The sequence below is a fragment of the Cucurbita pepo genome, chromosome LG13, assembly GCF_002806865.2.
Source record: "Cucurbita pepo subsp. pepo cultivar mu-cu-16 chromosome LG13, ASM280686v2, whole genome shotgun sequence".
Lineage (NCBI taxonomy): Eukaryota > Viridiplantae > Streptophyta > Magnoliopsida > Cucurbitales > Cucurbitaceae > Cucurbita > Cucurbita pepo.
Genome location: NC_036650.1, coordinates 3,185,089 through 3,210,630, shown reverse-complemented (window position 1 = coordinate 3,210,630; position 25,542 = coordinate 3,185,089). Strand labels below are relative to the sequence as shown.

At 38.0% G+C, this 25,542-nt stretch overlaps 2 protein-coding genes across 3 annotated transcripts; both read left to right on the top strand.

Annotated features, from left to right (window-relative positions):
• The first annotated feature begins 902 nt into the window (after positions 1–902).
• On the top strand, positions 903–2,286 carry LOC111808208 (AP2/ERF and B3 domain-containing transcription factor RAV1-like). Its single transcript, XM_023694053.1, has one exon. The coding sequence runs from the start codon at positions 1,138–1,140 to the stop codon at positions 2,134–2,136; it is 999 nt and encodes a 332-aa protein (XP_023549821.1). The 5' UTR covers positions 903–1,137; the 3' UTR covers positions 2,137–2,286.
• An 847-nt stretch (positions 2,287–3,133) lies between these two features.
• On the top strand, positions 3,134–19,294 carry LOC111808996 (methionine aminopeptidase 1B, chloroplastic). 2 transcript variants are annotated; one of them, XM_023695285.1, is made up of 10 exons: positions 3,134–3,310; positions 3,492–3,573; positions 8,905–9,142; positions 9,333–9,494; positions 9,566–9,607; positions 15,007–15,078; positions 15,426–15,505; positions 15,842–15,939; positions 16,025–16,072; positions 18,903–19,294. In XM_023695285.1, the coding sequence occupies exons 1-10, from the start codon at positions 3,172–3,174 to the stop codon at positions 19,046–19,048; spliced, it is 1,107 nt and encodes a 368-aa protein (XP_023551053.1). In that variant the 5' UTR covers positions 3,134–3,171; the 3' UTR covers positions 19,049–19,294. The 2 variants fall into 2 exon arrangements, with proteins under 2 accessions (XP_023551053.1, XP_023551054.1); XM_023695286.1 differs by having other exon boundaries at positions 3,139–3,232.
• Positions 19,295–25,542: the final 6,248 nt, after the last annotated feature.

The following is a 25,542-nucleotide window of genomic DNA, read 5'->3' as shown; positions in this document are numbered from 1 at the left end:
CTAATCTAATCCAACTCACAAATATTTTTAATTTTCAATTAATTTAAATTAATAATTATCCACTCACTACTAAGGTTTAATTATTTCAACGTTACTCTGACGTGTAATATTTTGTCTTTTATTTGCGAATGTTAATATCTTTGGATGAGATTTGAAAGTTTTGATTTAAGATAAGAAAAAAAAGTAAGATGAGAGTGGATAATATTAATTAATTTTGCTGAAATAGATTAAAAAGTTACCCAATAAAAGGCATACTTATTTGAAAGAAATTCATAGTTAAATAGGAGGAATAGGTTGGTAAATATTTATATTTACAATAATATTAAATGCATTTTCTGGATTCCACTGGGCCCGACCGAAATGACTATTTTATCCCCATTTATTCCGTACAATTTTATGTATGCGATGTTGGAGTGGGGTGGCTCACACACTCCCTAGTCCCTACCCTACCATACTCTACTCCCCCAATCTCCACCCTCCATTATTCCGACTTTTTCCAATCCAAGGGTGTGATGAGAGTTATGGGTTTGTATTAATTTGTAAATGAAATTAGGATATTACGAAAATAATGTGAATGGGAGATGGATTGAATGTGTTGTGAAGAAGCAGGCCCACAACACCGCCCATATCTCATTATCTTTACACGTGGTGGGAGTGGAGCGGGGCTTGTGGGGCTGTCTTCTCTTCCCTGTAATGGGAGAGAGAGAGAGCGCGCGCGCGGGGGGCATGGGATGAGCGGTACAACAACAGGGAGTGGCAGCAGATTTGATAGGCGATAGCCGGGGGGATGAACCTGTATCTAATATCTATTCCTCTCTAATCTTACAACTTTCAACTTCATTTTTAATTTAACCTAACCAAAAACAAAAAAGAAAAAATCTTGAATTAATATATTATATGTGTCTATCTCTAACTTCACCCACATACCCATATCTCCCACACCCATAATAATTGGATTCCATCCCTTCCCCCCTCCTTCCTCCATTTCATTACTAAATTTAAATTAAATTAAAAAAAAAAAAAAGGTCTTGGTTGCAATATGTATGTATATATTCCTCCCCCCCCCATCAGTCCCTCACTTCCCATTGATTACTTTTTTTTTTTCCCTCTTTTTCTCTATCTCTCTCTCCAAACAAAATGGATGCGAGTTCTATAGACGAAAGCAGCGGCAGCGACTCCACCTCCATTTCTCCCGTCACTCCATTACTCTTCCACTCATCCCCGGCGCCTGGGATGCCCCATGAGGCGGAGTCTCGGAAGCTTCCATCTTCCCGTTTCAAAGGAGTGGTCCCCCAGCCCAATGGCCGATGGGGGGCCCAGATTTACGAGAAGCATCAAAGAGTCTGGCTGGGGACATTCAACCAAGAACACCACGCTGCCAACGCCTACGACATCGCTGCCCTCCGCTTCCGTGGGCGCGATGCCGTCACCAACTTCAAATCCCTGGAGGACGACGATGATAATGATGGTATGGAGGGCGAGTTTCTGAAGTCCCACTCCAAGATGGAGATCGTGGACATGCTCCGGAAACACACGTACAATGAGGAGCTGGAGCAGAGGAAGCGGCAGCGTGGGGCCATAGCGGCGGCTAATACGGCTGTCCACCATTCGGGGTCTGATTCGAAGAGGGAAGTGTTGTTTGAGAAAACGGTGACGCCGAGTGACGTGGGGAAGTTGAACCGGCTGGTGATACCGAAGCAGCACGCGGAGAAGAATTTCCCGATGGGGGAGGGGGTGGGTTCAGGGAAAGGAATGCTTCTGAACTTGGAGGATATGGGAGGGAAAGTTTGGCGGTTCCGGTACTCGTATTGGAATAGTAGCCAGAGCTATGTGTTGACTAGGGGGTGGAGCCGGTTCGTGAAAGAGAAGAGTCTCCGAGCCGGGGATGTGGTTCGGTTCCTCCGCTCCACCGGGGCGGATAAGCAGCTTTACATCGATGGAAAGGCGATAAGTGAAGGGGGGGTGAAGGCGATAAGTGAAGGGGGGGTGAAGGCGGTTCATGTGGTCAAGCTTTTTGGAGTCAATATTCTGGAAGTGCCGCTGCCGGTGGGTCGTTGCGGCGGGGAGCCAAAGAACCAAGGGGTATTATTGGAATTGCAACCTTCCAAGAAGCAGAGAATAATCAAAGCTTTGTAACATTTTTATTTTTATTTTTATTTTTATTTTTGGTGTGCCAAGTTGGGCAATGTGACGTATTAACCCCAAAAAACGGATAAAAGCAAAAAAGAAAAAAGAAGATGAAAAGAGATTTACGTAAATGAAACCCATCCTTTTTTGACCTTTTTATTTCCTTTTTTTCTCTTCTTAATTAATTACTTCTAATTTTAACCAATCTTTGTGAATTAATGCTACCCCTACATTCTAAACTTTATCCTAATGCTTACATATTTACGTCAATTCAAATTTCTTCCCATCCTAATGCACATTATGTGCTCCGTGCGTATGATTTAATTGGTTAACGTTCAAACACATTATACCTTTATTTTAAACATCAAATACTCATGGTTGTAATAAAAATAATATAACGGTTGGATGATGAAAGTTCCACCTCTGCTAATTTAGGGAATGATCCTAGGTTTATCCATTGGTATGAGGCATTTTGGGGAAGTACAAAGCAAAGTCATGAGAGTGATGCTCAAAGTGGACAATATGATACCATTGTGGAGAGTTGTGTTCGTCTAACTATAACAACGGTCAATTTTCTAAAATAAAAAAATTGATTCTTTATCATCCATTATACTCCTGTTTCAAAAATCAAAAGTAATATATTGTGGTTTAAAAAATAATATAGATAATTAATTTATTTTAAATAGTTTTTTTTTGATAATATATATATATATATATATATATATATATATATATATATATAGAAAGGCACATTGTAAACGTAATTCCTAGTGTAGTAATTGATTTTAAGAAAATTGTATGATCAAGATACTCACCATGGTAATAAAAAAATGAAGAGCTGGATACGTTTGGGCCTAAACTAGCGAGTCACTATGGAATGAAAATAATAATAAATAAATTTGGATCCTAAATGGGCCTCATGGGCCTCATGGGCCGTACCCTATAAAGCAGACGCCTTCTTGAACAGGGCCCATGTAAGTACCTCCAAAACGTTATCCTCCGTTCCTCCTGCTATTGTTCGTTAGTTGAAATTTCTAGTGGAGAATGGCAATTAGCGCTTCACTCGTTCGAGTTTCATCATTGAAGCTCTCTTCAGTCTTTCATGGTGATGATTTCTCACCTTCGTCGAAGTCGTCGTCCTTCATGGGCGTGCCACTTAATTTTCTTCCCTCTTTTCGCTCTGGTATGTTTGTCCTTCTACCTTGTTTGCTTCCATGGAATATACGGAAGCTTTATGACTTCTCATTCATTTCACTCACGAATTGAGCGCATAGGAACTATTTAAGTTCATTTTACATGTTAATGCCTCGGTCTGCTCTTCTTTCACCTCACTCATGTTCATCTTGTTTTCTCGTTCCTTGCAGGGAAACAAAAGCAGTTTCGTGACAATCTTGTCGTTGTATCGAAGAGGACGTCGGGTCTGGAGGAAGCCTTGAGAAATTTGAGGTACACCGGACTGACGGGCTTTATGGCTCTTTAAGCACGTATGAGACTGTTTAATTATTTTTTGATCTTGTACGCTCTTTTCTTATTGATTCCGGTCGAATGCCCTGCTTCAATACGCAAGTTGATGATGGTGTTTCTTTATACTAATACTCTTTTCTTAGTTATACATTTTATTATATCGATGAATCTACGAATTTCGAATCTTTGATAAAGGAAAATAGAATACCAACTCTCGATTAGAATTCTTGGGAAGTTGTTTTGTGAACCCCCAAGAGTTCTGAAACTTAAACGGAATAGGTTCCCAGTACGTCTCGCGAGGAGATTCGTAGAATCATATGAGATGCTCCTCTCATTGTTAGAAGCAGTACAGGAGTATTAAGTTGACCTATCATTTGCCCCAAGGAATTGAGCAATAGAATAGAGAACTGCTTGCCCCCCTTGTATTCGGCCATGAGAAACAAGAAAGGCAAACATCATTTAGAGAAAAGTCACTTATGAGTTAATTGAGATAACCCATACTGCCAGTACAAGTATTGTTTCCTACAAAAGATTCTTGAGGTGTCGACCTATTGTCGAGTCACTTCTGATGCACCAACAACCACTAATAGACCATAAGATATTTTTTAAGAATTAATTTTAGTTTCAATGGTTAGAGATCATGTTGTTTTGCTAGAGGGAGGAGAAACAAGAACCTGATTGACTTTCTAGACAATGGGGATATCTTGAAGGAAGATAGGGAGATTGAGGAGGAGGTCATCTCTTTCTTTTCAAATCTCTATGCCCCTTTTGGCCCCTAGTCTTTTTTGGGATGGGTTGGATTAGAGTCCCATCTTTGATAGAGAGAGGGAAGAGTTGGAAGCCTTGTTTACGCCATGGTGGAAATCTGGTAGGTGGTCTTTGGGTTTTTTTTAGAGTAACAAATCCCCGGGGCCTAAGGTTTCATGATGACCATCTTTTAGAAAAGTTGGAGTGCATAGAGGAGAATTTATGGAAAGTCTTTAGCGAGTTTTACAGGGGGGGAGGGGGGGTCATAGTTGCTACTATGAATGAGAGATATGGATTTTAGGCCAGTCAACCTAATTACGAGTCTGACAGATCATTGGTAAAACTGCTTAGGAAAGTTCTTCCTATTACCATTTTTCGATTCTCAACGACCTTTCATTAGAGGTAGGCTATTCTTCCTAGTACCATTTTCAATTCTCAATGAGCTTTATTGTTGGTAGGAAAATCATAGATCAAATGTTGATTGCTAATGAAAGTTTTGAGAACTATTAGAGGGAAAAGAAGGATGGAAGTCTCCAAGATTGATTTTGAGAAAGTTCGGATACGACATACTCATGACACGACATAGACATTAAGATAGATTTCTTTAAAAAAAAAAATCCAGGTCACAAACACGAGAAATGCATATTGATTAAAATATGTATGTTTTAAAATATTTATCATTTTATACCTTGAAAAAAAATTCATAGTTAATAAATTTATTTATGCATTTATATGCTTTAAAGTGAGTTTGATCTGTTTTGCGTTCAAAATTTATTATTTTTTGTCTATTATGTGTTTGTTTAGTATATTTAACAACTGTTCAATACATGTTTGACAAATGTTGAACTTATAGTGATTTTGTACAACTAGTGTCTTATACATTGATTGTGCTAACAAGTGTTCGATACATGTGCAAAAAGTGTGGGAGTGTTAAAGTGTCTAACACTTGTCAGACACGATTACACTAGATACTAGTCAAACTAAAGTTTTTATGCTTCATAGCCTATGATGATGTTAAAGTTTTTATGCAAGACATTTAAACTCTGCATGCTCGCACGGTTGAACAGTTGTTTATGATCCGTCTATAAACAAAGAAGAGTAGGAATGAGTATAAAAATACTCAGTAAGTTTCACGATCGCACTTTCTATGGACCTCACAAAGTGATTGTGCGACACTCACTCCCATCAATGAGTAAGTCAACCAACTCAAATTTGGGTCACCGTTCGCACAGGCGAAGTATACTCAAGCCTTTAGCTCTGCTATGAAAAAACATGGGTAAAGAGATTTCGGAAAACGTTTTGAAAGAAATTTTAGAAAGCTGTGTTTTAGGTTAGCAAGCAAATAAGGGAAAACAACGACATTGATAACATATAACTTGGGTAAGAAGAATTGACGACTACTCGCATCTCCCTATAATACATTTTGAGACATATTAGCTTTCACAAGAGTAGACATGACTTTTGCAAGAAGTGGACATGTGGCCATGGGAAACACGCCTTGGACAAGCATGACCATGACATCTTCCCCCACTTAATTGGTTGACGTCCCTGTCAACCGTCTTCTCTTGAACTCAACAATGTGACTTGTGGCAGATTTCAGGTCTTCAACATGTTCCCTAGTAATCTTAGCATCATGGAGTTCCTTCTACTTCACCAAGAATTCTTATACATTTTGTTGCGGGTTGCTGACTCGACGCATTCGCTCGGCCAACATCCTGTCTACTTCCTTCTCAATAGGATTCTTCATCGTGATCGAAGGTCGTGTCGTTTTATTGTGCTTGTGGTCTTCCTCATCAGAATGATATGGTTTCGAATTACTCACTCGGATAGTACGATGAATTTTCATCCATGTTTAATTGAAGCCTATATATGGTCTTGCTAACCTTCTCAATGACTTTGACTAGACCCTCATATTTTTCGTTCAAGTCGTTGATCCCTGTTGTACCGGAGTCAAAATTGTATTGGTCGCAGCTTGATCTGAACTTGGTCACTAGCTTAGAATTCTAGTGGCAGGCGGTTCGATTATGCCCGTTTCTTCATCGGTTAAGATTCTCTTTCTAAGTAAGTGCATGTTACTTCAGAAGTTTGTTTCCACTCTTGGGTGATGTTATAGGCTGGCATGCTCTTTCCAACATATGGGTGGTCAATGACATGAGACATGAATGACTGTCTCATGCACACTACCTCAAAGGGCGTCTTTCCGGTCGAGAAACTTTGTTGGCAATTGAAGTTGAACTGCACAATATCAAACCTTTGGGCCCAATTTTTCTCGATGAAGTGACACAAAAGTTCTTCAAGAATATAGTTGAACTTTTCGGTATGTCCATCTATATGGGGTGATAGCTTAAAGAAATATTTAAATTTGATCCAACAACTTAAACAATTTTGTCTAGAAGGTTCTAGTGAATCGTCCATCTTGATCGTTGATGATTCTCGTCGGCACACCTCATAGGTTGACAAAATTTTTGAAAAATAGTTGAGCTATCATCTCAGCGGGACCCGACCTGGGGGTCGCAGTGAGTGTAACGTACTTCAAAAATTTGTCAACAATCACGAGGATTGACTCAAGTTCCCCAACTTTGGGGAAGCGAGTGATGAAGTCAAGAGCACTTTCCCACAGTTGTGATGGGGCTGGAAGGGGCTCCAACAGTTCTGCAATCTTGGTTTTTCGACTTTATCTCGTTGGCAAATAAGATATGTTTTCGTGAATGGCATAATATCATCTTGAAGATTAAGCCAGTAATACCCTTGTTTAATTCTCGAAGATTAACGTCATCTTGATCAGAGCTTGGTCACTAGCTTAGAATTCTAGTGGCATGCGTTTTGATTATGCCGTTTCTTCCTCTATCAAGATGCTCTTTCTTAGTCAAAAGTTTGTTCCCACTCTTTGGTGAAATTATAGGCTTGCATGCTCTTTCCAGCATATGGGTGGTCAATGACATGAGGCATGAATGACTTGTCTCCCCACACTACCTCAAAGGGGGTCTTTTGAGTCGAGAAACTTTGTTGGCAGTTGAAGCCAAACTGCACAATATCAAACATTTGGGCCCTTTTTTTTATTGTGCATCGTTCAGAGGGCGATCACAGAGTCACTAAATGAAGTCCTCTGTTTCTCGATTAAGTGACGCAAAAATTCTTCAAGAATACAGTTGAACTTTTCGGTATGTCCATCTATTTGGGGTGATAGCTTGAAGAAATATTTAAATTTGATCCAACAACTTAAATAATTTTGTCTAGAAGGTTCTAGTGAATCGTCCATCTCGATCGCTGATGATGCTCGTCGGCGCACCTCATAGCTTGACAACATTTTTGAAAAACAGTTGGGCTATCATCTCAGGGGGACATGATCGGGGGTCACAGTGAGTGTGATGTACTTTGAAAAATTGTCAACAATCACGAGGATTGACTCAAATTCCCCAACTTTGGGGAAGTGAGTGATGAAGTAGGGTGTAGGTTCGCTGCCACCCACTGCCCATGGGGTGTCATAACATTTTTTCTGTAGAAGTCTTCTTAAGTTTCCTTAACTTGGGACATATAGTCCGTTGCCTTTGGTTTAGAGTAAGTCATTGTCAACCTAAAACTGACGGGGTTTTCCCTCTCTAGATAATGGCATCATGACTGGGGTGGCTGTGTCCTTGAGTAAATGTTCCTTGATGTCATCTTGCATTGTCCCGCATAACTTACTGGCTTGTAAGTGAGTCAACATGCAGAGGGCTGCATGTTCATACTTTCGGGTTAGGGCAGGCCTAGTTTGCTCACCTAGATTTATGCTCGAACTAGAAGTCAAATTCTGCCACACGATCTTGCCAAGAGCTTATTAAGAAGACAACTTAGGTTGGTTGAACAAATGACATATGGGACTATTGTACAAGGAACTTGCCCCCAAGGAGGCACTGTTTCTAGACTTGTAAACTGTGAACCACTGCTAACATCTCTTTCTCAGAGATGGCATATTTCCTCTCTGCCTCATTTAGTTTTCTGCTCTCGCATGCGATGGGGTGTCTGTCTTGCAGTAAGACACCCCTAGAGCAAGATTTGAGGCATCTGTCTCGACCTCGAAGGGTTGCAGTACATTGGCAATTCCTAGCACTAGCCCTTCCATCATGGCTTTCTTCAAGTTATCAAAGGACGCTTAAAACTTTCAATTTCACTTGTTGTCTTCCTTCGGTAGTTCAGTTAAGGGACCTCGGTAGTTCAGTTAAGGGACCTATGTGTTTTTTGAATCCTGCAATGAATTGCCGATAGTTCAGTTAAGTTGTTTCTTGCATGTTCACATACGCCTTTGTGTTGACTGTTGAATGTGTCTGATACCACTTCTTACTAAAAATAGTGTATTCATACTTTCTTGTCCTATTTTTCTTAAATTTGTTGATTTTATTTAAAGAAGCAGTCTTAGTATGCCTAATCACAGTTCAATTATAGGTGCATTATGTGGCTACCCAGGTCCTTTTATTATGAATAAAAATTGCGATGACGATGTCATTTCTTGAAGCTCATTGCTTTTATTGTAATTTTCATATTATTTCATTGTAGCTACCTATATAGTTTATTTATTTTATGATGTAGAGAGCAAAAGCTTGAAACTGTGAGAAAAGTTAGAAGGATACCACCATTGAGGCGTGGGAAAGTATCTCCACGTCTCCCTGTGCCTGAACACATTCAAAAACCTCCTTATGTTGGTTCTTCTATACTGCCAGAAATTTCAAGTGAGTATCAAATGCATGATTCTGAAGGAATTGCTCAAATGAGGGCTGCATGTCAACTTGCCGCTCGTGTGTTAGACTATGCTGGAACTCTAGTTAGGGTATGTTTTTGGCTTCTACATTCAATATCAGTTGCTTTATCATCTAGTACATTGGTATGGGAACCCTGGTTGTTCATAGTGTTCAATTGTTTCTGATTTAATTTTTTTTTTTGACATCATATTAGGATGATGTGGATGTTAAATGTTAAATGACATTTTGAGTTCTCTTGGCACAATATTTTTGTTTCAGCCGTCAGTAACAACAAATGAAATTGACAAAGCAGTGCATCAGATGATTATTGATGCTGGCGCTTATCCATCACCTCTTGGCTACGGGGGATTTCCAAAGAGTGTTTGCACATCAGTTAATGAGTGCATGTGTCACGGAATACCAGACTCTCGTCAATTACAGGTTCCATTTTTTTGTTTATCAAATAGTTACAAAAACTTCATGTTTTTACTAACAATTACTCTTTTGTGCAGAATGGTGATATAATAAACATTGATGTGACAGTCTACCTAAATGTATGTTCTTAATTGTTTCTCATTCTAGATTTCCGTCCATCTCCATATATCTTTCCTGCTTATTGTCATACATATAACATTGTCGCAATAGCGGCAGTGCTCTTTTTAAGTTTTAGCACCTCTTTGTTCTGGAATCTACTTAAATGTTTGATTTAGTTTACTCCGTACATTCTGCAAACCTATATTCTGGAAGCTATGGTTACTCCCAATTCATAAATGAGGAAAAATAAAGGAGAGTAAAAATTGTAATGATGAAAATGTCACTTCGGTTGTTTTTTTTTTTCTTAAAAAGTACTCCACAATTAAACGCCCCCTCTAGGGCAACTGAACTTACTACAATACTCATAACCATCTCCACAAATCAACAACACACCCTTCTCAAGCAATACACTGACTCATATTCACATACACAGACACTCTCACAACACTCAAATAACACACATCGACACACTTAACAACACACAACTTACTCAGATCCTCAGTTACTCTATCAACGACAAAACACACACACAACACGACCCTCAGAAACCACATCAAAAGATACCTCATCATTATACTACACCAGAAAGGATACTATGTCTGGGCACCCTTATTACAACTCCCGACCTCTGAGACTTTGGTCCATCTCACCCGAGACAAAAATGGATCACTGCAAGTCGGAATTTCTCATTCATAAAATTAAAATGAATAAATGTTCAAGGGATACGAGCTCTTAGGGAGTGAAAAAGAAAAAGGAAAAAAAAAAAAAAAACAATGTTATAGAGATTAGCCATAAATATTTAAGAACCAAGAACTTCTCCAATATCTTCATTTGAAAGGCATAGAGAACTTGTGTGATATTTTTAACAGTGTCAAGTTTTAGTACAGTGATTTAGAGTCCAAACTCCACATGATTGATGACATATAGAATTGGTGAGAATGAAGGAACTAAATAACTAATAAATAATGGAAAACTTCAAGAGGAGAAAACATAGGGAGTTAATTTCATTAATTGAACTATCGTTTTAGTTAATTAAACACCGATGGCCTGAACAAAATAAAAACACCATAAGCCAATAAGCCAAGAAGTTGTAAGTTCATAACTATCGTAAAAAATCAAGCTTAATTGATTCAGCTGTGGATTAGGAATTGCTAAGATTGTTCCTTTGTATATTCTATGAATTAGGGATTGCTAAGAAAGTTTCCTTGTATATTTGGTGTATATTTTATTTCCAAATAAGTTTAGATTGACTACTTAATTCTAGTTCTTTGATCGAAAATCTCTTTTATAAATGTAAAGATTTCCTCATCACTCAATGCATAAGAAATACCTTTACGTCATACATCTTCATGGTATCAGAGCCTTGAGTTTCTTCGAACCCTAGGTTTGTTCCCAAACCCTAGCTGCCATCGTCGTTGGACTTACCTTCCTTCCAAAGACAAGCCTTCGCCAGAATAACGTGTCTCACTATCCCTCTTTCTCTACACGGTTGAATTGTCATCTCAATCACTCTTCCTCTCAAGTACATGCACATCCCATTGCCTTTGCTATCAAAGTGAAGAAGTTTAATCCTTAGTAATTCATCATAGACGAGGTTGAATCCGCTCGTCTCGCATGTCATTGATTGTAACAACCCGAAAATAAATAAAAAACTTTTTTCCAAAAAAAAAAAAAAAAAAGAGAAAGAAGGAAAGCAGGATGGCAAGCGCGCAAGTTGGAAAAGATGACTGTACAGTCAATGGTTAGGGCATATTGAGGAAATTTGAAGAAATTTGAAATATCCTCGAAGACTCGAAACAAGCCCAGGAAGTCTACAATCAAGTAAGTAACCATATGGAGCAAGTTTCTAAGAAATACTTGTAGGAGTCAATTAGGATCGAGGGCAATGATTGAGTATTATGCTTAGGAGTCTAGTTTGACATAGTCTCGTGATAATTGTGCTTAGATAAAGTGAAGAGTTTACCACTTAGTTCTATTTACAGTTATATAGCTTCCACACGCATGATTGTGAATTTTGGTAGATCATTAGCCTTCTATAGAGGTTGGATTATTATCACTTAATGAGCCTGATGAGCATGTTGTATGCCTTTATACATTTATATTGCATGATTTAGAGTTTGTAGGTCACTGTAACTAACCCTCTGCATACCTCCTTTAAGGAGTACTCAATCCCTCTCAGTTTACAACCTAGGGATTTTTTGTTTTCTCTCTTGGCTCTAGGTTTCACGTATATCTTGGTGCTTCGTTTGTCTTGTGTAAAGTGCGCATCGAGTCACTGTGGCCCATAGAAAGTCTGGTGGTGTCGGACAACATCTTAGTGGTGGATTCTCCTTAGTGGTGTCGAACAATATCTACCTGTTCCTAGGATTAGTAAACTACATATCACTATGCCTTTCTAAGTTGGAACAGTAAACTACCTACTCATGTACCTTTCTTGGGTTAGAATAGTAAAACTACTTGTCTTAGGTATAGTACCTACTTATTACTTCGTCTTTTCAGTCTTTTCAGGTAAGAACAGTGAGACTAACTGTCACTACGCCACTCAGGCTGGAACAGTAAAAAGACCATGGCTCTCCCCACTAGGCACCATCGATAGTACTTCAGTAGTATACCCTTTATGACTCCTGAAATCCTCTATGGGTAACAACTAAGCCATGTGTAACAAGTAGACTCTAACCTCTGTTGGTTAGTTCACGAATAGGAATGCAACCCCCTATCCATCCCTACAAGTAACTGGTCAACTCAAGGAGGCTATGGAACTCATGACTAGGTACTAGGACTAAAATACGCAAGACATTAACTCATAGTCTATGGAAACCATAACTAGTACTCTATGGCACATAGCGATAGTCCAATTCATAGTCTATAGAAACCGTAACTAGTACTCTATGACACATAGCGATAGTCCAACTCATAGTCTATGGAAACTATGACTAGTACTCTATGGCAGATAGCGATAGTCCAACTCATAGCCGGGCAATAACGGGATATCCAAACTCTAAATCATGCATAATAAATGTATAAAGGCATACAACGTGCTCGTCATGCTCATTAAGTGATAATAATCCAACCTCAGGATACTAGAAAGCATAAAAGCCTAATGATCTATCAAAATTCACAATCATGCATGTGGAAGCTAAGTGGTAAACTCTTTACATTATCTAAGCACAATTATCATGAGACTGGGTCAAACTAGACTCCTAAGCATAATACTCAATCATTGCCCTCGATCCTAATTGACTCCTACAAGTATTTCTTAGAAACTTGCTCCATATGGTTACTTACTTGATTGTAGACTTCCTGAGCTTGTTTCGAGTCTTTGAGGATATTCCAAATTTCTTCAAAATTCCTCAATATGCCCTAACCATTGACTCTACGGTCATCTTTTCCAACTTACACGCGTGCCATTCTGCTTTCCTTCCTTCTCTCTTTTTTTTTTTTTGGAAAAAAGTCTTATTTATTTTCTTAAAATTCCAGGTGTTGCATTGCCAGTCTCAGACGAAGTCGTCATCGTCCCTTTTGGATCAACAAAATAAAGGGTAAAGAAAGAAAACTCTCACTCGTGTCAATTGTCGTTTTCGATGTGATGTGCCACAATCTTCTCTTCAAAATGTCTTCTAGCCCTCAACATTGAGTACAAATTGATTTAGGGATTTTTCTCTCCAAAAAGGATCTCCCAAAATCGGCTGACAAATGTTGAATATATAGGCAAACTTACCGCATTGTCTAGACGCTAGGAGCAACCTCTTGATGCTGTCCCAATTTTTCTTAATTTCCATGAGCCCAAATCGTAGTGTTGAGATACTCACCCAAAGGAGTATCTCAATGCTACAGAAGAAAATTCCAAACCATGCGCATGCACGTTTTTAATTGACGGAAGCTCAATGTTCGTAGTGTCTCAACACCACATGTGCGGGTAGATTAGCTTGACTGTAACATTCTCGAGAGGGCGTCTCAATGCTATCCTCTCCGGAGTTTGGCCTGCAGGACTTCTTCTCTCAATTTTAAAGCTCCAAATCATTTCCAATTAGTTCATTTTTCTCCACAAACACTTCAGTTTGTTCCTATATAAATAGACAAATATACTCGTTAAACTCATCATTTCAACCTGAAAATTAACATAAAGCCAGTCCTAAGGATAACACTCAGAATGTGTGCAATCAACTTGCGAATGAATGATGAAACATGAATAAGGCCTCCACCAAACGCTGAAAATCGCTAGCTACTTCAACCCTTTCAAAGAAAACAAAAAACAGATCACCAGCCAACAAACAGACCTTTCAAAACCAACCACAAGGTAACCAAATAGATTGATTCCTTCAAACTCCTAAACTTCAGCTATTTTTGCACATGACTCCTTGAAAAGCTCTTCAGCTTTGCAAGAACTATTAACCCACTGAAAGAAGCTTTGGTGGAAGCATTACCAGAAAAGAAATAAAAATTCTCCTCATTCTAGCCACTTCTCTACTGTTTAGTCGCCATAATACCAAATCAAAATAAAAACATGAACCTGAGTGGGTTTTCCTTCAAACCAAACCAAGCAAAGAGGTTCAAATCTTGGATTAAGAAATTTCTCACATTGATAAATAAGATTTTCAGAATAATATTTAATTAACATTGAAGGAATGATGGTAAAAGTTTTGATTCTTGTAACTACTTCTAGCTTTAGTAATAAGGTTGTGTGTAGGGTGCCTTTTCAGTTTTAGTTTATCGTTGATGTCACGAAGAAGTGTATGAAATTATGATTCTGAGCCTGAGATCAAAAATAACACATGTCAGCACAGAATTTAGAAAATTGCCCCTCTAGGAATTAATAGATTCTTATTTTTTGGATCTGATTTTGATTTTATCTTGCAAGTTTCGCTGATATAAGTTTTTACCTTTGGACATGTCTTAAAACAAAATTGTTCATCCTTGAAGTTAAATTGGTTCATCAAATGTTTGGGTCCCAGTTACATAGAATATTTTCAAGGAACGGCCTATATGCAAGAAGGGGTTTTAAATGTTGAAGGGAAAATGTGGAATCATGGATTTAATTTAATTTTTTATGAGTATCCTTTTTAATGACAAAAAGTTGTATTCAACTTGAAAAATAGTTTCTTTTAGATTGATGTAATTGTTCCAGTCTAAAAGAATATAAAAGAGTATCATATATATACTCAGAGCAAAACTTGCTTTCACCTCCTAGGGATAGCAACCTGATATGTTGGACTTCAAAAATGAAGTACGGTACAAGTTAGGGTTAAATCTCCCAATCATATAGTATCATGTTCCCAGAGAATTTCCTTACGTTAAAAAATTTGTATGCACAATTCCATGCGAGACCTGCCCTAATTCATTGACTTTTTGTTAGTTGACATGCAGTACGTATGTGTTAGTTCTCTCCTGAGATGGCTAACTTTCCCCCCTCAAATGTTAGGGATATCATGGAGACACATCGAAGACATATTTTTGTGGAGATGTAAGTGACGGAATGAGGCGTCTAGTGAAGGTACTTTTTTTTTTTAAAAAATAATAATTTCAGAATAAGTTATTTTATGATGAATGACTTTATAGTGAAGGTTGTTCATAGTTTGTCAATTACTGACCTTTACGACTTCTTTGCTAGGCTTATCGTTTGCCTTTTTTTTTTATAGCTTTTGGGCCCCCTGACCCCGCCTCCTAGGATGTTCCTTATTGATTATATCTCTGTTTCATGTAAAATAGAAAAAGAAAAAAAGAAAAAAGAAAAGATTTTCTTTGACTAACTTGTTCATATCTTGTGTACTAGTTTCTTTCTTTCTTTCTTCCTTTCTTCCTTTCTTTCTTTAACTTGTTTATATTCTTTTGATGTTTCAGGTTACAGAGGAATGTCTCGAGAGAGGTATTGCTGTATGCAAGGATGGTGCTAGTTTTAAGAAAATTGGGAAGAGAATCAGGTATTTCATATATTCTCATTTTGTTTTATGGGTACTAACAGAGATAGGAATCCTAAACACACAGGCTCTTTTAGTAAAATGATGAAGTATAGAACAGGAAATTTCCAAGACAAAGAAATAACAAACACCTTTTAATTTTCACATCACAGGGAGACTATTTATAGAAAAAGAACTGAGTAGGAATTTCAAAAAATGACCACAAAAATACTAATGTTCCAAAATTCTATACTATGATGTCTATGTGCCATTAGTTAATTTTATCCGAGCTACGTTGAAAGATTGATATTTTTCTACAATTTACACTGGTCCTAATGATCTACTATGCGCAATTACCAGTGAACATGCTGAAAAATATGGCTTTGGGGTGGTGGAGCGTTTTGTTGGGCATGGTGTGGGATCTGTATTTCACTCTGAACCACTTATATATCACCACCGTAAGTGGTCCTCTCTTCTTTTGCTTGCATCTTACCTAAATGATAGTCGTTTTTTTTGTAACTCATTGTTATTCGGCATGGCTAGGCAATGAGGAACCTGGACATATGGTCGAAGGTCAAACTTTTACAATTGGTGAGTAGTCGACCCTTGTTGCTCTAAAATCCAATATTGCCTTTTAGTGTAAATGCAACTTTAGAATCTGTTGCTAACGCTTACCTTTAGCATCTAATTGAAAATTTATTTTGTTCGTTAGATAGAAGGGTAAATTTGTTGTTCCTAGGCACTGCATTGAATTATTTAGGATAAAAGGAGAAAAATCAATTTTTCGTTGGGCTGGAAATTAACAAATTGAATACATTGTACATCTGATGTTTGTAATAAATTTAGTAAAAATTTGTCCAAGTAATATGGCATATATTATTGGTCCAAGGTAGAGGAAAAATATTGAATAAAACTGATATAGATTTTACGACATCATTTGCACGAAGGAAATTTCCTTTTCCTTTATTTTTCGTTTTAAAAGAAATGAAGTCGTCATTACGGGGTCAAATATGGAAGAAAGGGAAGACTGGTCAGTCTTCCTTAGAAAATCCAAGGGAAGAAATTCCTCTCTTTGGTTTGAATATTGAAAGAGTTATTACTAAGAAAAGATTAGCAAAGAAACCATGTTTCTGATAAAAATCGTCTTAACTTTTGTCATCGACACATTCATCCTCCTGAAAATCAAAATGATTTATTTCGAGATAAATTCCCAAAATGTAGCACCCGTTGAATCTGTAAAACTTGGTTTTCCATACAAATCATCTTCCAAAACTATTGGAATGATAAAATCATCGAAGATGAATGGGCGTACCTTTGAAGATTGACACTGAGCATAAATTTTGGATGGATGATAATTTAGAGTTATGGTGTTTTATTAATGTATTTTAAGATTTTTTTTACTTTAAGGTTATACTTATCTAGTGACTAATTATGGTTATAAAGTGTGAGACCACTCTTTAAATGCCTCATGGAAGGTCAAAGTTTTTCATTTTGAGCCTATATAATTCCATGTATGTTATCTTTGGAAAGTAGACTTGAAAAATATAGTAAAAAGAGTATTTGTGCTTTCTTTTAGCCAAGGCTAAGTTTATTTGCAATTCTATGTAGTTTAGGTTGCATGTTTAGAGTAATTCGAATCTCAAAGAAGCGTTTTTGTCTTGAGATATTCGATCAATAACATAATTCGGGTCTTACTTTCCCTTAGGGTGATTGAGGTTCTTGGATATATTTAGATTTGAAGGTCTTATTCTTCAATAAGGTTAGTTAGATCAAATTCTTGCAATCATTTAAAATGAAATCAAATTGATTTGGGGATTTTTGCATCAGTGAACTAAGCGTTTGGATATCTTGAACTTATGAGAATTCTTAGATTCAACTTGCTAGGATTTTCATATCAAGCATGAGGTTAGATTCATCCAAAATATTTCGATGATTTAGAATCGAAAAAGAAGAAATTGTATGTTTGGAGGTCTGTATGTCCAAATAAAACATGAGAAACATATAGCCCATTCTAGAGCATCCGCTTGATAAACAAGGATAAGAGTATGTGGAAGACTAGTCCAGCTCTCTAAGTATCCTTCTAGAAATTTATTCTAGAATCTAAACGAGTTCCTGCACTTGGTAATGTGAAATCATGGGATATCTCGAGCTGCTAAATCTGCAATAACAAGTAAACCCCCTGTGGACACGTGTTCCATGCTCTCAGTAATGCAGCGTGGCAAACGAGTGTGCTCTTTGGAGAATCTCCGCAGCCATTTAGAAATTGAAGCTAGATGTTCTTTGCCACACGACTTATGATATTTTATTAATGTATTTTAAAACTTTTTATACTTTAAAAGTTATATTTACGTAGTAGTTAATCATAGTCATAAAGTATGAAAGTTACCATTCTTGAAATGTCTCGGGAAGGTTAAAGGTTTTATTTTGAGGCTATATAAAACCATATATGTTATCTTTCTTAAGGCAAGGGCTAAGTTTCTCTCCAATTTTATATAATTTAGGTTGCATGTTTAGAATCATTTGAGCTTGACATAATTGATCTTACTTCGGAATGATTTGAATCTCAAAAAAAATTTCTTGGAGTGATTTCATCAACAAGGTAATCTAGACTTTACTTTTCCTTAGGGTGATTTGTTATCGTTTTGAAGTTCTTGGATATTTTAGATCTAATAGTATTATTCTTCAATAAGATTGTTAGATCAAATTTTCAAGAGTTGCAGTCATTTGGAACGAAAACAAATTGTGATTTTGGGGTTTGCATATCCAGAACATTTATTGAGGGTTCTTAGATGCAATTGGCTAGGATTATCATATCACACCCACCCTCCAAAATACTCTCCAAATGATATTAAAATTAGTTACTCCTTATGTTTATTTCTGTAACGCACATAAGAATAGGGACTCCGTACTCAAAATTAATTCCTTTAGCTGGACATATTGTTATTCCCTCTGAGACAGTTCCTGCTTGTCTTGATCCTTTGACGTAGATCTATCTTTTAAAGCTTGTGACATGGTCAGTTATTGGCTGTGGTGAACCAAAAACTGGTCCGTCTAAACCCAAGCTCTTTCATTTTCAATCTTCCTAAGACACTGAAACCCTTTTGTCTCGAAACTTATGCTCTATTTTCTTCTCTAAGATGTATGCACTTTCTTGTGTGTGTAGAAACTAATTGGAAGGAGAAACCACTGTGCACAGAAGGGTAGAGTAAGTGAGGGTAAGAAAGCGAATCCATGTGGGGAAATTGATTAGTAGTTTGTGATTATGAAGCTAGGAAGATGGTACATGTAAAAGTTCAAACTTGCAAATAGAGGAATTTTTGTTGTTCTCTCTCTTTTATGGCACTTAATTGAGCATACATACCCTCCAAACCGACCATTTTATTTCACTTTCATATTGGTAGTTTTAATTTGTTCACTGCAGAACCAATTCTTACGATGGGAGGCATTGACTGCATAACATGGCCAGACAACTGGACCACTTTAACAGCTGATGGTAGTCCAGCTGCTCAGTTTGAGCACACTATTTTGATAACTAGAAAGGGAGCTGAAATTTTGACCATCCCTTGACATTTCATGTATATACGCAAGGAATGTATGCAGCTTCGTTTACCATTTTTATTGACCAGTGATGTATCTCAATTTGTTGCATCCAAATGTAGAAATGTTGAGTAGATAGAAGTGCTTGAGTATTGTTTGAAGTCATCGCGCCCCTTGGTGTTCTTGGTGACACTTGTATGGTACTATATACTATATACACTGCTATATGGAAATTTTTTAATTACAACGGTATTATATATCCTATTCAACATTTGATACCTCTTGTTTTATTTCATAGATTTTATACTTTTATGCTAAACAATAAATAGAGATAATATAGTTTTTTATATACTATTGCACTTATATCTAGGGATGCCTATTTTATATATGGGATCTATCCCATACAGGTTAGGATTTCCCGTTTAAACAGAAAATGAGTGAGTGAGTGGGGAGCGTTTTTCTACATTAGATAAATGAGGTCGGAGATAAGATTATATTTTTCGTCTGTCTTTACAAATTTCCTGTCCTGATTAGTATAGATATATTTTCAATGTATATTAAAAAATATTATTTATAAAGTAGGATTTGTAGTCCAAGTATATATATATATATATATATATATATTTTTGTCTCTCTAAAAAAGTTTTTGGGTTATGCTTTTTGGAATTTTAATCTCCCACGTCCTGTAGATTAGTGTCAACTTTTTAGAATTTATGATATAAAATATAATATATATTTATTTAAGAAATATATTGATTTCTTAAGATTTTTTTTACAATTTTTTCAAAAAAAAAAAAAAAAAAAAAAAAAATTTTTTCAAAATTTGAAAACTTTAAAATAACTATATTTTTTTTTAAAGAATAATAAATGAGAAAAAAAAATTCGGGGAGTTTTTTTATTTTATTTTTTATTTTTTATTTTAATTTTTACTTTCAAAGAATCCTACGTTAATTTCTTTTTTCTCAATAAATAGGTATTTNTCGGATATTACAAATATGAACTGTGTTGTCATAGTCTCTACTATCCATTTGGTACAAATTCTATCTAGATAGGCATAGGTCGATTAGGGTAGTGCGTGCCCCAACCATGTGATCAATGGTTTCCTAGATAGGGCAACTAAGAAGTAAACACTTTTCAAAGCATAACGATCGTTGTCCTGCCATTGGATGTACGCGTCCGTACCCTCATGATGGGATAGGGGTATTCCCCCATACGCATGAACACACATAATGCATGAGGTCCCCACTACTTCTACATTTATCATTAATGAACATAACCCCCCTGTCACATTCCATGCTTCATGTCATTCTCATTTCAATTTACGTTTCATACATATTATTATCGGAGTTATGATTCCAAGCAGTTTACCGTATTTCATGTCATACAATTCATACTATTTACATTCAAATATTCCATACAATCATGCCATAATCATTCGAGAACAACATATCGTTACCTGCATCACATATCACATCAGACTAAACAACATACATAACATACATTCACGTTCACATGATTACGTACTTAAGCACAATAATCCAGCATACAATTTAATCACACGTGCAAATCCACGGGCACGTGCCAACATACAACAAATAACGCGTAACCTACGACGGGTGAGCCACTTACTTGGTAGGCCTTAACCGAAGTGCTCCCTAAAATATAAACGTAAGCTCCCAGCTCCTCGTGAACGTTCTACGCTTCCATTGGTGGTTGGTTCCTATTGGATCATTCGTCACCTTCGTTAGTATTTCACAAACATAATTAATTACCAACTTGAATTTGTGAAATACGACTTTAAAATGATCCATTTTATCTTAAATGGGGCCGAAACTAAGTCCAGGAGGGTCGGAACGGTGACAAACGGACCGAAAATAGGTTTCCCGAGCCGAATAAGCCGCCGCCAAGCCGATTAAGCCGCCGGAGCCAAGGGTTGTCGCGCTGCAAACGTGCCATGTGGCACAACTAGAGGGCGATGCGTGTTGCAGCGATCTCTGGTCGAGGCGCGGGTTGTCGGGTCGCTCGCGGGTTTTCTGATTGTTTGCGGGTGACGAGCCGACCCAGGCTGAAGGAAAAGTATAGGTGGGCTGGGCTGTGTGTGTTGGCGTTGGACTGGGCTTGTGGGTCTCGGGTCGTGGCTGACGGGTTAGGCCGTAACTGAGTTTACAGGTTTTTGGGCTGAAGCGACTGGGCCGCGGGAGTCGTCGGGTGTTGGGCTGACCTACGGTGGTTGGGTTCGGTTCGGGTCGCGGGATCCGGCCCTCTGGTCGGACTTTGTCTTCTTCACCCGGTTGCCTGCGCATTTTTTCGGCAACCTATCTCTCTCCTCTTTAACGTCGTTTCGACGTCCTTTTTCCCTCCTTTTTCCTCCGTTCCCGAGTCTCTTCCTCCCACTAACTCCATTTTTTGTATTGGTTTGGTTCGTAGAGGCCTCACACTCCCGAATCTGGAAGGGTTCAGAAATGCGACGTCCCGTCCCCCTTGCCGACGGTGTTCAACGTATAGGACTCGTCTAAATCTACCCCTGATGTGTGTAAAAGGCTCTGGGATTACTTTTGTTGCGTAAAATGGAGGTTTTGACTTCGATTTCGTAGGGTTTGGCCTCGCCGGAGTTTCGTCGGATTTTCTCTGTCTTCTTCATTTTCTTTATTTTTTTCCCTTCTTTGCAGGTGTTTTGGGGTGGCTGAAGGTCGGGATCGACTTTCCATGGCATCCTAGCCTTCGGCCGCCTTTTGCAGGTCGTGTGCGAACGAAAAATCTGACGTTCGCCGGAGTTTTCGGTTCTGCCAACGACTCCGTTTTTTTTTCTCGATCCGTTAAATTACCAACCCCTAAAAAGAACTTTCGTCCTCGAAAGTCTTGAACTCCTGGATCAACTTGGGATATTTTTCCTTTATTTCCTCCTCTCGTTCCCACGTAGCTTCCTCGTTTTGGTGGTTACGACACAATGCCTTAACGAAACCTATGTTTCTATTACATAAGGCTTTTACTTCTCGGGCTAGGATTTTAGTCGATTTCTCCTGATAACTTGAATCTTCCTCGATTTTGAGAGGTTTGTAGTCTATTATGTGCGTAGGGTCTGTAATATATTTCCTTAACATGGACACATGAAATACATCGTGTACGCTTGAGAGTGAAGGTGGTAAAGCTAGTTTGTAAGCTTCCGAACCTACTCTTTCTAAAATTTCGAACGGTCCGATAAATCGGGGGCTTAGCTTCCCCTTTCGTCCGAATTTTAGAATGTCTTTCATAGGAGCTACTTTTAGGAACACTGGGTCTCCCTCTTCGAACTTTAAATTCCTACGCCTAACGTCGACGTAGCTCTTTTGCCTACTCTGTGCAGTGCGCATCCTTACTCTAATTTTCTGTACCGCCTCGTTGGTGATGCAGACCAGCTCGGGTCCTAGTTCTTGTTCTCCTACTTCGTCCCAATACAATGGGGATGTACACCGTTTTCCATACAACAACGCTTCAAAGGGTGTCATCTCGATGGTTGCTTGGAAACTGTTGTTGTATGAGAATTCCATTAAGTGTAGTTTAGTGTCTCAACTCCCTGTGAAATCCATAACACATGCCCGAAGCATGTCTTCCAGGATTTGGTTTAATCGTTCCGTTTGGCCATCAGTTTGTGGGTGAAAGACGGTGCTAAAGTCGAGACGGGTACCCTACGCTTTTTGGAGTCCGCGCCAAAAGGCCGACGTGAACTGCGATTCCCGATCCGACACAATAGACACCGGAACTTCATGTAACCTCACAATTTCTCTAACATACAATTGAGCCCAGTTGTCTACTATATATATTGCCTTACCCGGTAGGAAATGAGCCGACTTTGTCAGACGATCGCCAACCAACCAAATTATTGTGTAGCCCTTTAGTGTTTTGGGTAGGCCTACTATGAAATCCATAATAATGTTTTCCCATTTCCATTCTGGTATGCTTAGAGGTTGTAGTAGCCCGGCGGTTTTCTGCCTAGAGGCTTTTACTTGTTGGCACACTAGACATTTACTCACGTACTCCGCGATATCTTTTTTCATACTTTGCCACCATAAGTGTTGTTTTAAGTCTTGATACATCTTTTTTCCACCTGGATGTATCGAGAAGGGTGAATTCTGTGCCTCGGTTAGGATTTCGTTCTTTATTTCACTGACCGGTGGGACACATAAACGCCCTTGACATAATAGTCCGTCATCTGTTGACTTAAAAAAACTGTCCACTAGGCCTGTTTTCAACTGGTTTAGGATTTTGTTTAGGCTTGGGTGATAAGCACCAACAATGCTAGATTTTTGCAAAGCTAGAGGTCCTTCTAGAATCCTTGCAAAACGTTCACAGAGAAAGCTAACTTAACGGATTGATTCCAACCAAGAGCTGGTTAGAAGATTAATGACTCTTAGATCGAACTTGGAATCTATGATGGTCACTCTTAGATACAAAGACAATTCACTCCAGAATTAGCTTGATCAAAACTAATTCAATGAATCGGTTTAAACATCAAACCTAAAGCAAGGTTTGAAAAAGAATAACACCAAAAGGGTATCAAGAAAACACAAAGGTTTTGTTTGTATTCAACAATTCATTATCCTCAAACATGAATATTACATGCCTTTAAATAGGCTAAAAAGATAACCCTAACATAATAAAGTTCGACCACCAACTACAAATGCTATTAAATACAAATTGAAGAAAATAAGGTATTCATAAATTGTCTTAATTGGTAGTTCAACTACCAATGACAAGTTTTCTAATCACTTTCCAATGTTAGCCACTCCATTATTTTCTTGATTTGATACTTGAATCTTCTTTGTATTGCTTCTTGTAATTGCTCGTTCGGGTACATGGAAGTGATCAGTTGTTGGATTCATATCATTGGGTCCTCACGTTGTGAGTCTATGATCCTTTGTCTGAGCATGGGATGCACTGCAAGTCACGCTATTTGAGCTGCCCCTTTTTGGTTACTACCGCTATGCCAGCTCGTTCGAAATCAGTTCGCACTCGTGGCTCCCTTGTGATGAGGGCCGACGAGTGTACTGCTTTTCGACTTAGTGTATCAACGAATACGTTTACTTTTTCAGGGTGGTACTGGATATCTATGTCGTAATCTTTTACCAGATCTAGCCATCTACGTTGTCTCATGTTCAATTCTTTTTATGTGAACAAGTATTTTAGGCTTTTAAGGGCCGTATAAATTTTGGTCTTTTCGCCATACAGGTAGTGTCGCCAAATTTTTAGCGCGAACACCACTGCCACCAACTTCAAATCATGTGTAGGATAGTTTTTCTCATAATCCTTTAGTTGGCGTGACGCTACGCGACCACCTTGCCCTGTTGCATCAGTACACAACTCAACCCCTTTTTGGATGCGTCATTGTAAATCACGTATCCCACCGAACTTTCTGGAACCGTGAGCACTGGGGCGGACACCAGTCTTTATTTTAGTTCTTGAAAGCTGGCCTCACAAGAATCGTTCCAAATGAAGGGTACACCTTTTTTTGTCAATTGGGTGAGAGGTGTGGCTATTCTAGCAAAGTCTTGAACAAACCTTCGATAGTAACCCGCCAATCCCAAGAAACTTCGTATCTCAGTGACCATAGTTGGGTGTTTCCATTTCGTGACAGCTTCTATCTTGTTGGGATCCACTAAAATTTCGTCTTTAGACACTACGTGCCCCAAAAACGAAACCTGTCATAGCCAAAATTCGCACTTGGAGAATTTGGCATACAACTTGTTCTCCCTTAAGATAGTTAGGGCTTTGTGAAGGTACTCTTGGTGTTCTAGGTCCGTTTTTGAGTATATGAGGATGTCGTCTATGAACATGATCACAAGCATTCCTTAAATACTCGGTTCATTAATTCCATGAATACCGTTGGGGCATTGGTGAGACCAAAAGACATTACCACAAACTCATAGTGGACATATCTGGTTCAAAAGGCTGTTTTCGGTATATCTTCTTTTTTAATCTTAATTTGATGGTATCCTGATCGAAGATCTATTTTGGAAAACACTGTCGCCTCTCGAAGTTTGTCAAATAGGTCCTCGATACGGGGTAATGGGTATTTGTTCTTTACTGTCCTCTTGTTTATGTTGGGTTTTATGTCCTAAAACTCATAGTTGGTAAACAAAAACATATTCTATTTTCAATAAAGTTATTATTGTTATTTATTCAGTAAAGATTGTTATTGAATAAAGTGAACTTTACGATCATTAATCTAAATCCAATAAACTAAGAACACTCTGGCTATAGTATGATTACTTGAACTATATGTAGAGACATAAGAGCGGATCATCAAGTATATAGTCAAAATAATCTATAGTATAAGGATGAGGCTGAGTACCTTATTATGGGGACACTATGGATGCGGCCAACTTTTGTATATGATATAGACAATGTGATCACTAAATTGTACATGTGGAGACATGTGAGTGGGGGCGTCCTATGCAATGAGTATTGCATAAGATCGGACCATGAAGAAAACCACTCTCACTTTATAATGTCGTTTACTGTTGAGACTGATTTTCTTTTCATTCGAT

What these genes read in the sequence shown, in the direction of transcription:
- LOC111808208 (XM_023694053.1), top strand. Translation starts at nt 1,138, where the DNA reads ATGGATGCGAGTTCTATAGACGAAAGCAGCGGCAGCGACTCCACCTCC.
- LOC111808996 (XM_023695285.1), top strand. Translation starts at nt 3,172, where the DNA reads ATGGCAATTAGCGCTTCACTCGTTCGAGTTTCATCATTGAAGCTCTCT. An exon ending in CAGACTCTCGTCAATTACAG is followed by an intron (nt 9,495 to 9,565) that starts GTTCCATTTTTT and finishes TCTTTTGTGCAG; the next exon opens with AATGGTGATATAATAAACAT. An exon ending in GAATGAGGCGTCTAGTGAAG is followed by an intron (nt 15,079 to 15,425) that starts GTACTTTTTTTT and finishes TTGATGTTTCAG; the next exon opens with GTTACAGAGGAATGTCTCGA.